General features: G+C 38.9%; 1 protein-coding gene across 1 annotated transcript; it reads left to right on the top strand.

The window, feature by feature from the left end:
- The first annotated feature begins 1,657 nt into the window (after positions 1 to 1,657).
- Positions 1,658 to 15,456, top strand: LOC133448525 (cAMP-dependent protein kinase type II-alpha regulatory subunit-like). The gene is made up of 16 exons (XM_061727128.1): positions 1,658 to 1,979; positions 3,835 to 3,927; positions 4,023 to 4,150; positions 4,242 to 4,332; positions 4,990 to 5,107; positions 6,358 to 6,430; positions 8,956 to 9,221; positions 9,344 to 9,376; positions 9,459 to 9,598; positions 10,793 to 10,899; positions 10,996 to 11,149; positions 11,270 to 11,371; positions 11,512 to 11,586; positions 12,887 to 12,952; positions 13,054 to 13,192; positions 14,580 to 15,456. The coding sequence occupies exons 1-16, from the start codon at positions 1,875 to 1,877 to the stop codon at positions 14,714 to 14,716; spliced, it is 1,827 nt and encodes a 608-aa protein (XP_061583112.1). The 5' UTR covers positions 1,658 to 1,874; the 3' UTR covers positions 14,717 to 15,456.
- The last annotated feature ends 17 nt before the right edge of the window (positions 15,457 to 15,473 follow it).

The following is a 15,473-nucleotide window of genomic DNA, read 5'->3' as shown; positions in this document are numbered from 1 at the left end:
TTGTTATATAAAGGATTGGGTAGAAGCCACATTTTCTTTCTCCATCAACAATATATATTTTGCCAAATGGAGAGTTTATGGGAGTAAAAGCTGTCTTATTATGACAAACAACACAGGGTCTCTGTCTAAACAAAATACTAATTATCTGGGGAAATGGCATCAAAAGCTCTTGCATACTATTTTGGAGTAATAAGGATATTATTATGTTGAAATAAATCTTTAAAAGTGAACAAATACATTTATTTGTTAAACAGTTGTATATTATTTCAGAACCAAGTTTGAGAAAAAAAATAAAGATGTTAGTTTAGTTTGAGAATATTCCTATTATTCCAGTTGAAATATCCATGAGAGCAATTATGCAAGGGAGGCAGCTTGATAGGGAAGTTTGTTGACATCATAGGATATTTACACACAAGATAGCATTATATCCACCAAGACTGAACATAATATGAAGAGGGGCCGCACCTCAGGTAAAAGAAGGAAACGTAATCTGTCAGATCCAGTTAACCTTGTAGGTACTGAAGTTTGTTGAACTTTGTCTTCACTGATTCCTATTAATGATAAACCTTTGTACGTTATCTCATCTTTCAGGTATCACTCAACACTCACTGACTCACTCATCTTCTTCCGCTTATCCGGGTCGTGGGGGCAGCAGCCTCAGCAGGGATGCCCAGACTTCCTTCACCCCAGACACTTCCTCCAGCTCTTCCGGAGGGAGTTCAATTCGTATTATATACTACAATAATAATAATAATAATAATAATACTATGGTATAATAATACTATATTCTATAGTATTATTGCTTAATAGCCCTTAGTTCATACCTATTCATGTTTAGATGGAGACCAAAGGCTTTAGAAAAATCACTAATTTTATTAATAACCACTGAGATTTGGGGCACACCTATGAGAAATAATTTCATATCATCTGAGAGTTGTGTTAAAATTAGATTTTGACCAGCCGTTTGAATTTATTTGTGCTGGATTTTATGTGACAAGAAAGAATCTGACCCACTGAAAGGAAATGTTAACAGTCAGTGCCCCCTTGTGTGATTCCTCTACAAATACTTAATCTGGGTGATCTGATTGAGATATTTTTCTACAACGTTTTGATAGCAGACTCGAAGTAGTGGCCAAATCCAAATTTCATTAAGAGTCAAAGATATTGAATTATGCTCTGCACTATCAAAAGCTTTTTGACAGTCAAGAAGTAAAAGGAGCTCAGGATAATTTAAAATATCAAATACTCATTTAATGGCATTGGTTGAATGAATGAATGAATGAATGAATGAATGAATGAATGAATGAATGAATGAATGAATGAATGTTATTTTTGTGTCATGTCCGAAGACCCATCCCTTACAGGATTATAAGACACCAGAAACAGAAAATCATCAATATACAATATCACACTCACTTAATTGGGAGCTACACAATGTACACCAGAAAAACAAAAATAAATATGTGCTTATCATCTTGCTTGTTTTCTGTTTGTTTCTAGATTATTCCTGATAGGCCTGTTTAAGACATTATCCATAGATGCACACGAGCTTATACTTACAGATAATGTAATAAGCATTTAATGCGTTTAACTTCGATGTTTATGTTATTTTGTTCAAAACTGACTAAACGTTTCTACCCGGACCTGAAACGGGGACGCACCAGAGTAGGACGGTGTTGCAGTCAGACGGGTCCGGGTGAATAAATCGGTCAAAGGTCGAGTGGACCCCGGGCGAGGCGGGGAGTCTCGTTTCTGACACTAACGGCTGGATCGTATCTGTCACTGCTCCTTCTGCCTCCCAGTTCGTCCTCGACCTCCCTCGGTCTCTGTCGTGTGTGTCGTCCTCTCCCAGCGAGGTGGGAAAGTGCAAAAAAATGGCCAAACAGGCGCAGCCGATCAGTCCGATGAAGAACTTCTTCGCCGGGGGGTTCGGAGGGGTCTGCCTCGTCTTCGCGGGACACCCGCTGGACACCATCAAAGTAACTATTGACTGATTATGACTTTGACACGGGGCATTAGGGCTACTGGGCAGAGAGACTGTAGTCCTGCATGTTTGTGCTTCCTGGAAACATCCAGATGTGGTTCTGGTGTCAGAGAACACCTGCAGAACTCTGGCCCACAATCACACCTTCATCAGACCTTCAGCTCTGCTTAGGGTTGCAACCCCTCAGAAATAAAAACAAGGGACACCCCGATTTCAGCAGCGCAGGCGCCAAAAACAGGGACATCCCCAAAACTTCTAAAATGCATAAGTATTTGGGTCAATGACGTGCCGCCTATATTTTCTGAAAAACAGTTTCTTTTTCAATTCAAAAAAGGTTTAAATGGATAAAAAGATACCGTATATATGACCTACCTGTCCCACATATGGACTCACTTGAATTTTACAAAAAATACTAGTTATTTGGGATTTTGTTGTTGTTTTAAGCGTCAAAATGTCATGTGGTGCGACCGTCCGAACATGACTCTTGTTTTGAAAACTTATTTGAAATATCTCTAAATGTATTAAAATCAATCTTCTGCCCTATCTGGCATTATTTCTGAAGTGTCTTGTAGTGTATAAGAATGCAACACATTTGTATTTATATTTAAATCATAATATACAAAGTTTGACTGCGCGACCATTAAAAAAACAACCATTTCTGTATAATATTGAAAACTTGTAAAAAAAAAAAAAAAAAAAAAAGATGACAAGATGTCAAGGAAATTAATTTATTTTAATATGAATCATGGTTGCACCACATGACCTTTTTTAAGGCTAGTGCCAATTCATCTTGACAAAAAACTCTCACTTAATATAACATTTTTATATGAATTTATGTGTACACAACATTCTTAATGTTTGAACTACTGCAAATAGATATTCTTTTTTTTATTATTTTAAAATTGACCTGTTGAAAATCCTTATTCGTAATTGACCCATTTATTTTATATGAAAAAAGAAAACGCTTTGATTTAAAGTGCTTTAATAGCATTGAACTTGCATGACTGTACAGACAGACAACCATACAACTGAAATATCCTCCTATGCTACTGTATGTATGTCTGTCCACATCAGCCCAGATGTATATTATAGCCTACAGGTGAAGAATATGGTGTAAAAGTTAGTTTATTTCAATAATTCAACTTAAAAGGTGAAACTAATACATGTATATTACGTTACAGGCAATGCAAGATATGTTAAGCCTTTATTTGTTATAATTTTGATGATTTAATTGTTTATTGATTTAATAATATATTCTAATTTTTTGAGATTTTTTATTTGTGGTTTTCATAAACTGTGAGCCATAATCACCAACATTTAACAAATAAAGACTTGAAATATCTCACTTTGCATGTAGTGGGAAATAATATATATATACCCCCCCCCCCCCCAAAAAAAAGAAATCACTGGGTTTGTATGTATATATTTATGTATGTATGTGTATGCGTATGTAGGCGTATATATGTATATATATTAAATATAGCAATAATGCACATATATATGCCTTTGGTTTTTACCTACATGGTATCAATCATTAATATGTGTGCAGACAAGGTAAAAAAAAAAAGGAAATAATATATTTGTTTCACCTTAAGTTGAATTTACTACGAATGAAGTTTTGCAATATATTCAAATTTTCCGACCTTCACCTGTATATTATGACATCAATAAATAAGAGCATAATATGTGTCTGTATTGGTTCAATACGGAACGCAACTTTTAATTCCAAATTACGGAACAATGTGTATGTATATGTATACACACACACATAAATATATATATGTATTTAAAGAGATAAACTTTTCATAATTTAATGGAGTGACATGTGTTGTGCTCTTCTCTTTTTTCAGGTGCGTTTACAGACTCAACCCAAAGCCAAACCTGGAGAGATCCTTGAATATGCTGGAACTATTGATTGTTTTAAAAAGACTTTAGCCAAAGAGGTGAGGATGGAGGCTGCCAGCATCTCTAGTATACAGTAACTTCTTTCCAAGGTTCCTTTCCGCTGATGTTTCCTCGCTGTCTTGTTACTTTACAGGGTGTGAAAGGACTCTACAAGGGGATGGCGGCTCCAATAATTGGAGTTACACCCATGTTTGCCGTTTGTTTCTTCGGATTTGGAATGGGCAAGAAACTACAACAGAGAACCCCTGATGATATCCTGACGTAGGTATTTGTTCTCTTCGTAGGTGGTGCTCTGGTAACGTCGTCAACTTCATCGCTCTGTGGATTATAGTTTGCCCCTTCTTTCCCGCAGGTATCCACAGCTGTTTGCCGCAGGGATGTTGTCAGGTGTGTTTACGACAGCCATCATGGCCCCTGGAGAGAGAATCAAATGTCTGCTCCAGGTCAGAGCTCATTCGTTGTTTGTGTGTGTGTGTGTCCATATATCCATATTTTGGGTCACTGCACAGCAGATTCCACAAATCAGGCTCTGGCTCCTCCTTGCATGGATTTCAAATGCCTTAAAATTAGGGCTGGGCGATATGGCCTTTTTATTAATATCTCGATATTTTTAGGCCATGTCACGATACACGATATATATCTCGATATTTTGCCTTAGCCTTGAATTAACACTTTGATGCTACAATCACACCAGTATGATGATTCTATATTTCTACATTAAAACATTCTTGTTCATACTGCATTAATATATGCTCATTTTAGACTTTCATGCAAAAAGGGGGAAATCACAACTTAGTCAAACGCACGTGACTGACGTATGTAAGTAGGTGCGCTTGTTTTATCTCTCAGAGAAGGAGAGACAAGACAAGAAAGAGTGAGAAAAGCCTGAAATTTAATGTCCGCGGCTAAAAGCAAATGCATGACAATGTATACTTGAATATTGACGATATAGTCATTTTGTACATCACACAAAGTAGAAGCCGCGATACATCGAGTATATTCGATATATTGCCCAGCCCTACTTAAAATACTGTAGAGGTTATTGTTTAGTGGGAATGTAAGACGGTTGTTAAATAATATGTTTTGTCTTTGTTTTGCAGACTCAGGCCTCGAGAGGAGAGGTGAAGTACGCAGGACCTATGGACTGTGTCAAACAGCTTTACAAACAGTCGGGAATCAGAGGAATCTACAAAGGCACAGCTCTGACCCTCATGAGAGGTGCTATGAACCCTGATAGCAACACTTTCCCTTTTTTTTTTTTTTTTTTCAAACTTTCCATCACATGTTTATTTTACACTAGACATTTGTGATAAGTCCATAAAGTGACAAGAAAACTTGCACTTTGAGTTCTGTTCTACAAGAAAATAAATTTATTTAGAGTTAGATCTAATAAAGTCTTGTCAGAGGCTTAAAATAGTAATTTATTTTGCCCCCAAGTGCGAACATCAATTGGCATTTTGCTGGAAACTCCTCGTTTGCTTTAGTCCCTAATGAGGGTTTACACTCCTGGCCTTCTAATAACAGACTTAGGGGTAAATCAGCTACATTTTTACAAGTAAATTCACCATGAATGCCAAATAAGCTTATTAGATGAAGGCAGTTATTGTAGACATAGACATACTATGTGAGTTAAATAAACTTTTCAGAACTGTCTTTTACAAAACAGCGTCTTCCACAGCTGTAGATTCTCCTATAAGAAAAAAAAGGTTTTATCTAGTAATATTCAAGATATTTTTGTTTGATTTTTAAAGTCCAAATTGCTACACGAAGTATGTTTTGACAAATTTTTTTTTCATTCTGTACCAAGAAAAGCCCAGATGAAATAGGCTAAACTGATCAGTCTCCATGAGAAAAATTAATGTACATTTGAAGGTTAAACTTGCTCAATAACGTGGATGAAAAATGTAAATCTGACCTACTCTCTAAAAAATACCTGTCATTTGGTGAATAATTCTTCGACTATTTGAGTCATGTTGATTCGTCTTCCACTTGAAAAGAGATGTTCATGCAAATCAGCTTATGGAAGTTTACATTTGCGTGAGGTCTTTTCATGCATTCCCCTCATCATTTCAACATCACAGATAGCTGAGGCATCATGGGTAATGTAGGCAGTTCTAAGAAGCTCAGTTGCTTAGAAGCGGGTCACATTGGGTTCAACAACCCAAAGGGTGTGCTCTACTTTGGACCTTTGAAGCTGTTTTACCTTTACAAGGTGCTTGAAAGACTGCCAGTCTGGTTGTTTAGTTACTCCTGAGTTTTTATGTTCATCATGAGCTCTTATCATATCCACACGTTGTTATCATCTCTGTTAATGTGTATTTGAAAAAAAAGGTTGGTTGTCTGTCAGAAATACAAAAGGTTTACAAAAAACATCAAGTAGATAGCCTTTTAATTGTTTATCAATAAAGTGGACTTACATTCCAGATGTTTTTGAGGTCACAGTGGAGGTGTTTCTTTGTGTGACTCAGATGTACCAGCGAGTGGAATGTACTTCATGTCTTACGAGTGGCTGAAGAACCTCCTCACACCAGCAGGAAAGAGGTGAGAAATCACTCTTCTTTGCAATATTCCCAGTTTTCTGTGTGTTAATGACTTGTGAGCATCTGGACGTGTGGTCTCATCCCCTCAGCCACAACGAGCTCAGTATTCCCAGTGTGCTGTTTGCTGGAGGAATGGCCGGGATCTTTAACTGGGCTGTAGCAATTCCTCCTGATGTACTCAAGTCTCGCTTTCAGACAGGTTTGTCTCCACCAAAACTTATTGCCAGAGTGTCAGTTGTCTGCTTCTGATCGTTTTCTGTCACTGATGTACTGAGTCAGTGTATCAGCTTGGTACAGTCTACGTGAGTTTAACAAAGTTCTTCACTTTTTCTCTTTTAGCTCCTGACGGAAAGTATCCCAACGGTTTCCGAGACGTTCTGCGGGAGCTGATCAGGGAAGAGGGTATCGGCTCTCTGTATAAAGGCTTCAGCGCTGTCATGCTCAGAGCTTTCCCTGCTAATGCAGTGAGTGTGCATCACTTATCATTCAGCTCCGTAACACTGAAAACCTCACAAGAGCCACACAAGAGCCCACCCGGCTCTAAGGCCATACTAGACTTGCATATTAATAAAGTAAAGTGCAATTTCCCCCCCCTCAGATCTGAGCAATTTAGTATTTTTATTTCAAAGCCATCATGCTTTCAACTGTGCTGATTTGCATCTCAATAATGTTGCTGGTCTGATGCAGAAAGAGCACTTTTTAAAAATATGATCTGTGTCTTCGTCTTTTGTCCTTAGGCTTGTTTCTTAGGATTTGAGATGGCGATGAAGTTTCTGAACTGGTTGGCTCCAAACCTGTGATGGAGGTCTCATCTTGGAATCTCCGGAACAAACACACACACACACATAATCAAGCAAAATGAAAAGATTTTTAAAAATCTTCCAATAATGTATTTGATTATTTCTGAACCCTTGTCACTTTAATAAGAAAAGTGCCGGCTCAGAGCTGCTGAGTGTTTGGTACAGAAATGTTTTGGGACTGTATAACAGGGCCAGTACCTACACACACACACACAGCCGAATGTTCTCACTCCTCTAGTTTTACTTATTTCCTGTCTGTTTAATTATGTTTATTTTAATTGGAGAAGGGGTGAAGTAAACATGTTGTGCCTTATCTTTTGTTATCTGCAAGCAGGTCTGCACTTCAGGGAAATGGTGCATTTTGTCCTTGTGTGTGTGTGTGTGTCTGTCTGTGTGTCCTAACACACACCTTCAAACTGTCTGCATCATGCACACGAACGCCTCACAAAGTGACCAGTTTGTCAAATATGAAATCATGAGAGATGTGATTAGAATGAACCTCATATGAATGTCAGCATGTATAAATAATTAAAAGAAAGCTAAATCTGTCTTTAGAAATTACTTTGTCTTGTTGTTTTTTGACTATTACAGAGATTATTTAACTATCCATCCTTATTTATAGACTTGGTTTTATTTTACAAGTACAAAAAGTCACCATTTATATATTGTTAAAATAAAGCTAAAATAATCCACTCAGACAAGTCTTTCTATATTTTTTTACCGCCAGGCCTCAGAAACAAAAATGATCAGTTTGTTAAAGTTTACAAGTTACAGCAATCATTATGTAATCAAAATATTTTATGGAATCTGAGTTTTATTAAATGTACAGCAAATTGTGTTTCCCCCCCAAAAACCAGAAAATGGTATAAAAAAAAATAAATGAATGATTTATTCTGAGCATTTTCAGATGAGTTAAAACTACTGAAGAAGGGAGTAAATGCTGAACTATAGTAACATTGTACGATGGGTACAGGAAACATTTACAGCTCTTGTGCTTAAAAAAAAGAACAAAAATATCTAAACAAACACTTGAGGTAAAAGAAGTGATGATTACATACAAGTTTCAAAAACATCATGATTACTGACAGAACATCAGCATATCATTGCAACACTAAAGACATGAACAAATCTGACAGCTGTGAGGACAAATGAGCTGGCAGTGTGGGTGAGAGGGGAGGGTCATGATGTTTGACAGCTTGACCAGCATCTTTCTCTCACCCACCTGATCCATCTTGTTTCTGTTTCTCTCTGTGATGCCACAACTCCAGTATTGCCTTTTTTTCAATCTTTGACTCCCTTCTTGTATGCTGTTGGCCTGTTTAGAGTTTTTCAGCTTGCTTTTCTAGACCAATGATTTTCTAATCACCGATGTCAGATGTGCACCTCAACACCAGCAGGATTGCCCAGATAAACAATTAAAAGTTGTGCCGATGAGTTGTTTCTTCTCAAAATCATGCCTTTTTTAGGCATAACCCAACCGACAGGCTTTAATTACAGATGATCTGAAAAGTCCGGGTCAATATTTTCCAACAGGCTGTGCTAAATAAAGAAATCAATGCAGTGCAGAGTGGGGGAGGAGCCACTTTGTCCTGTGATTTTGGTTCAGACACTATGCAAGTCAGATCTTTGGAGCACCCAGCAAAAGACATTTCAAGGTTTAAAAAAAAAAAATCTTTAAGAGGGAGAATTCAAAGTGCAACTTTTCACCTCTGAACCTGTGATCCAGGATGATGCGTAAGGTTGAGATACCAGCGGGACTGAAAGAGCTTCTGCAGGGATACACGGTTGAGGTGATTCGTCGCAGGCCTCCTAACTTGGTTGAATTTGCGGTGCAGCATTTCACACAAATCCTGGAAAACCAAAAAAACGAGCATCAAGCCAAAAAATGCAGCACCAAACCTGCACAGGAGGAAGCCACCTTTGAAACTGCTGCAAGTGAGCCCAACAGGGATGAGGAAGAAGAAGAGGAGGAAGAGGAGAGGGACACTGTCAGTGAGTATTGTCACATCACAACATTAAGCACTACAAATGAGCTCTGCTGGTGTGGGAAGACGAGCCTCCTCCAGCATCTTTAGTCTTTTCAAAGTGTCATGTGTTGACCTTTGTGTCTCCAGAGACCACCACTAACAGATATCGCAGAGTAGCAGGTCAGTAACAAAGATTGTTTAATGACTGCAAATTCATTTCAACTGAAGGATATACTGTCTTACTTTGATTCTACTGCTGCAGTTTGTGCAGAAGCCTACAACCCGGATGACGACGAGGACAACGACAGCGAGCCTCAGGTTGTGCATCCCAAGTCAGACGAGCAGCGCGCGCGGCTTCAGGAAGCGTGCAAACATATTTTGCTCTTTAAAACTCTGGAGAAGGTACAACTATTTAAATGCGCTTTTACAGATGGAGCGGTGAGAAATAATTGTGTTATTTATGCTGGCTTTTTTTTCTTTTCTTTTTGACTGATATATGGATCGATCCCTGTTTGACGGTCAGGGTGGGAGGACAGCTGCAGCTGATTCTATTAGTTTTTAAAGACCTGCTGCTCTTTCATGAAGATCCAGACCTCTCCCATATGCTTATGTATCCAGAGTCAAAAATAAACAAGCAGCAAGAAAACATTGAATATCTGAGGATGCTAGGTTGTATATTCCGTTATAAATATGACCCAAAAGATCAAGAGATTTTCATTTTAACCCCATAAAACAAGCAAGAGGATTATTATCTTTTTCGTCTTTTTTCATTGGAATCTCTCAAGATCGCATAAAAACGTTTCCAACAACAGCCAACTGTTGAAAAAGAAAGTTTTATAGACAGATGAGATCAAACCAGACCAATGTGGTCTTAACCCTTGTGCTGTCTTTGGGTCAAGGGTGAAGGGAGAAAAGAAGGAAGGAAGGAAAGAAGGAAGTAAGGAAGAATGGAGAAAAGAAAGAAAGAAGTAGGAAAGGGAGTAAGGAAGGGAGAAAAGATGGAAGGAAGGGAGAAAGAAAGGAAAGAAGGGGGAGAAAATGAAAGAAGGGAGGGAGGAAGGAATGGAGAAAAGGAAAGAAAGAAGGGAGGGAAGAAGGAAGGAATGGATGAAATAAGGAAAGAAGGAAGGAAAAGCAAAGAAGGTAATAAAGGAACAATGACGGAAGGGAGGTAGGAAGAAAAAGGAGTAAAGGAGGGTAAAAAAGGAGGAAAAGAGGAAAGGAAGAAGGAAGGAGAGAGCATGGCAGGAGGAAAGAAGGATAGAAGAATTGGGTCATTTTGACCCAAAGACAACACAAGGGTTAAGACAGAACAAATATTAACATGGCGGTGGTAGTCTGATGGTTTGGGCCGTTAATTGATCAGTGACAACAGAATCATATCATTTTTTTTTTTTTAATTTAGCTGTTTTTCTCTTTTAGGACTGTGTGTGAAAATCTGATGATGTTTAATTACTCATTTGTGGAGAATAGTTGAAAATTCTCACGACTTCACACATTTTAAAGAACTAGAACATCTAGAACACCCCTCTGAAAAACATTATATCTGCTTCAGCGCAGTTCTTTTAAATGAGTGCTCTCTCTTCTCTCCTCCAGGAACAGATGTCTGAGGTTTTAGATGCCATGTTTGAGGTGTTCGTCGAGCCCCAGGAGCACATCATAGATCAAGGAGATGATGGGGATAATTTCTATGTCATAGAGAAGTAAGATATTGCAGCTTGCTTTCTTTACAGTACTTGATTACCAAAGCTTGTGGCAAACATTATAATGGTTTTTCCTCTGTGTCTTATCATTTTCAGAGGCGTCTACGATATTTTTGTACAGAAGGATGGCGTGAGTGTCCGTGTCGGAAGCTATAACAACAAAGGTAGTTTTGGAGAGCTGGCACTTATGTACAACACACCTCGGGCTGCCACCATTGTTGCAACAGAGGAGGGCGCTCTGTGGGGCCTGGTGAGTGGGCACACTGGTTCTCTGCATGGAGACGGCTTCTGGTTACATTTCAGCAAAGTGCAATTTGAAGAAAAGAAAAAAAAAAAGTAGTGGGACTCTCTCTGGTTGTCACCCCATTAGGATCGAGCTACGTTTCACAAACTGATCGTGAAAAATAATGCAAAGAAGAGGAGGATGTATGAGGCCTTCGTGGAGTCTGTTCCTCTTCTGAAGTCTCTGGAGGTTGTAATGTAAACAGATACATTATATGTGTATATATATATATATATATATATATATATTTATATATAAAATTATAAGAACAGTCTACTTACAGTTCACGTCTGTCAGCATGCATTTCATGTTTTCCTGCTTTACTTCAGCTTTCAGAGAGGATGAAAATTGTTGATGCTTTAGGAGTACGATCATTCCAAGACGGAGAGCGCTTAATAACTCAGGTACCATGTTGCACATTTCCATTACTCACCATTTGTCAAAAAGTACTTGGAAAGGAACTGATATTGTTTAAAATTCTTGCAATGGCGTGTTTTTGCTCCACTTAAAAAGTAGATTATTGTAAATAGTTATATTCATATATATGCACAGAAGAAAGAAAAACACAATAGTCACTGAAATAACTTGAAACTGACAGAACTAATAATTGACATACAAATGAAAAGCAGGCATTGCCTTTGCATTGTGGTTAGGAAGAAATATATACATAGATTAAAGTACATAACTGTTTGCGTAAATACCTGCAATCGAGTGATTCTGTAACTTCTGCACCTGTAGAGGTATTCCCCTCATGAACAAACTGTTCCAGATGTCTCAGGTTTGAAGGTTTCTTGTCCAGACTTCACGTTTCAGTGGTTTGGTTTTCATTCAGTGGCATTTAGATCAGGACTCGTAGACGGATGCTTCAGAATAGTGTAGTGTTTTGTTCTTAGTCATTCTTGGTTGTTTTTGGTTGTGTGTTTTGGGTCATTATCCTGTTGGAGGATCCATGACCTGCAATTGACACCAAGCTTTCTGGCACTGGGCAGCACATTTCACTCCAGAATCCCTTGTTAATCTTCAGATTTAATTTAACCCAACACAGATGTAAGACACCCAATGTCAGAAGCGGTGAAGCAGCTCCAGAACATAACCAAGCCTCCTCCACAGTAGCTACACTCTTCTTTTCTTTGAAGCATTTATTTTAGAATCTGTGAACATACAACTAGACTTGCTAAAAAACTCCAGTTGGCCTCATCCGTCTAAAGGACATTCTACCAGAAGCGTTAAGGCTCGTCAACGTACATTTACAAAAAAAACTCACCTTGAATCTCTTTTCAAGTCTTTAATCACCATTCGTTACATTCATCTCTTCAGTTTGTAATCAATATTTCCTCCCATGTCCACGTACAGGGAGGTAGGGTACAGACGCACAGACCCTAAACATTTCACAGGAACATCAAGCTCCTTGAAGATGATCTTATAGTCTTTACACCCGAGACCGGAGCTCTTGTTCTGTCATTTTATTTCTTGTTGCTTTGACCCCCCCTTAAGCATAATCAAATATGGTAAACGCTCCAAAATGTGATGTACACATATGTGGACATCACAAGTCTCAGGTCAACTTGTTTTTGGTTTTGTCAGTCTTAAGTTATTTTAGTGATAACTGTGGGATTTTCTTTCTTTAATAGAAAGGTACCAACAACTTTGTCCACGTGTGTTTACATATATCCATATCGTATTTTCTGCTGCTACTTCCTGCAGGGAGAGAAGGCTGACTGCTTCTACATCGTGGAATCAGGAGAAGTGAAAATTATGATCAAAATCAAAGTACAGTATGATCAAATCTGCACTGACTCAACATTAGTAAACAGTAAAATAATGTTTTATGGATAAACACTTCTGAAAGGTGAGGTGTTTGTGTGCTGCAGACCAAGGCGGAGCAGCAGGATAACCCAGAGGTTGAAGTGGCTCGCTGCTCCAGAGGGCAGTACTTTGGAGAGCTGGCGCTGGTTACCAACAAACCGCGTGCAGCATCAGTTTACGCTGTTGGAGAGACTAAATGTTTAGGTATGTGTCAAAAGTTTCTAATGACATGTTAGTTTTCAGACTCTACTCAGTCCATCTTGATGAACCCGGGCTAAGAACAGGCTGCAATGTGCTTTTTTTTTTTTTAATTGAAGGGTAGAATTTAACTATACGTTTGGATGCAGTGAGAATGTTTTCAGAAGTGTACCCAACTCTTTAATGCTTAAAAGGCCTAAAAATGAAGGCCAGTCAGCATTAGCAGAAAAATCTCCTAAATTAGTCTTTTATTTACGGTATATCATACTAGAAATAGAGAAAGCCTCAATTATATGCATTAAAAGTAATCTAAGGTTTCGTAACTTGCTGAACTCTTTCTTACAGCCCATGATGTTAATGAGTTGTTACCCATTACCCTAGTCGGTTCAAAGATTTTATTTTAAATCAAATTCAAAACAAGAAGCTTCTCCATCCATCCTCTATACCCTTTTCAACCTGTTCAGGGTCACAAGGGTCTGATGGAGCCCATCCCAATTAGGTAGGGCACACCCTGAACATTAGGTGGATGGATTATTCTAATGTGTGTGACCTTGTGATGGACTAGTCACGGTGGATTTCTACCCACCCCCTGCTGACTGCTGGGCCAGAGGACTCCAGCATCCTTCATGACCCTGAATAAAACCCTGAAGCACATCTAAAAGATGAATGAATTCTTCTGGGACAGTTTCCAAATGTTGACCTGCTGTTGTCAAGTTTGGAAAAAGGGTTCAAACTTATGGCCCTTTTGCACTAGGACTTACTCGGCCCGACTCGGCTCGTCACGCCTTTACCCACCTCTACCCGTTTGTTTTTCCACAGCCAGGGGAGAAGTGGGCAGGTTGGGGTGAAGCTGCTGTGACGTACTCGATTGCGCAACCGCTTTGTTCATGTCGGCGCTGATGAGAAATCAGCTGGAGCCGCAAGCGGCTGAGAGTAAAACAGCACATCTACATCCCTTTTTTAATTCTCTCGTCAGCCACCAGGTTTATGAACATCTGCACCTCAGAGTTGGATCACCAAACAGACGTTTTGCGCTTTATAATAAAATCGCCGCGAGCCGCTCTCGCGCTGACTCCCGCTTCCTGATTCAAACGTCTGACGGCCCCGCCCCCCGACCAATCACTGGCGCGGAGGGTGGTGACGTCAGAAATAGTCCCTGCTCAGCCCCGTATAGAACCTCGCTGAAATGGTTACAGAAAAAAGTATCGGCTTGGAGCGGCTCTACCCGTCTCAGCCCTAATGCAAAAGGGAAAAACGGGTAGAACCGAGCTGAGGTGATACTAGTGCAAAAGGGGCATTAGCGCTTCCTACTGCCAATCGAAGTATGTACATAACTCCCACTTTCAAATTTGTAATCGGAAATCAATTAAAATGTTTGTTTCCTCTCTGGCAGTAATTGACATCCAGGCCTTTGAGCGCTTGTTGGGACCATGCATGGACATCATGAAGAGGAACATCTCCCAGTATGAGGAGCAGCTGGTGGCGCTGTTCGGCTCCAGTCAGGATCTGAAATATGAGGAAACCACATAATAACGCTGCCATTTCAAGTCAGTCCTAGTAGAGCACGTGACATCATTATTCTCCTCCAAACTCCCTGCACAATTCTGCAAATATTAAAAAGATGTAACTTTTGTGCAGTGCACATGTGAATGAAACATTTCCCTTACAGACACCCCCCAAATGACCCAGTACAATGCAACTTTTGCTATAATAAATCAGCGCATGATATAATGCCTCCAGTACAACAAAACAGAGGTTTAAATTTAGTTGAACACACGTCACAAGTCGTTCCACGTCTATGTAGGTCAGAGTAGCCACTTAAGACACTTGAATAATATATTACTGCCAGTCCATGGCTTTTTAGGAAACCATTAGTTAAATGGTTAAGGCCTTAGTAGCATATCTTTGGCCATGAGTTATATTAAAAATATATCAAAACATTTGTGTCAGTCAAGCTTTCATAAGTACATACAGTAAAACTTGCTCTTTTACATAAATGTAAAATGTTTTCAGGAGCCACACATCTGCTTGTTGGATGGCCCATTGGTTGTTTGGTTTTTAAATAATGCAACACTAGTTCATGTTCAGTTATGTGGCATTACAGTACTTTGAAATCACCATCAGGATTACTGAATAACAAGCTGTCCTAGCTTTTTTTCCCCCCCATTTATAATCAGGATCTTTTGACATTCCCCCGTTTTTTTTCAATCCTTACTGAATATAGCATGAAAAATAACTAGGATAATTAAAACCTGAGAACCAGAGAAAATACAAAAATAAACAATTA

The sequence above is a fragment of the Cololabis saira genome, chromosome 8 (assembly GCF_033807715.1).
Source record: "Cololabis saira isolate AMF1-May2022 chromosome 8, fColSai1.1, whole genome shotgun sequence".
Taxonomy (NCBI): Eukaryota; Metazoa; Chordata; class Actinopteri; order Beloniformes; family Belonidae; genus Cololabis; species Cololabis saira.
This window is presented reverse-complemented; position numbering and strand designations above follow the sequence as displayed.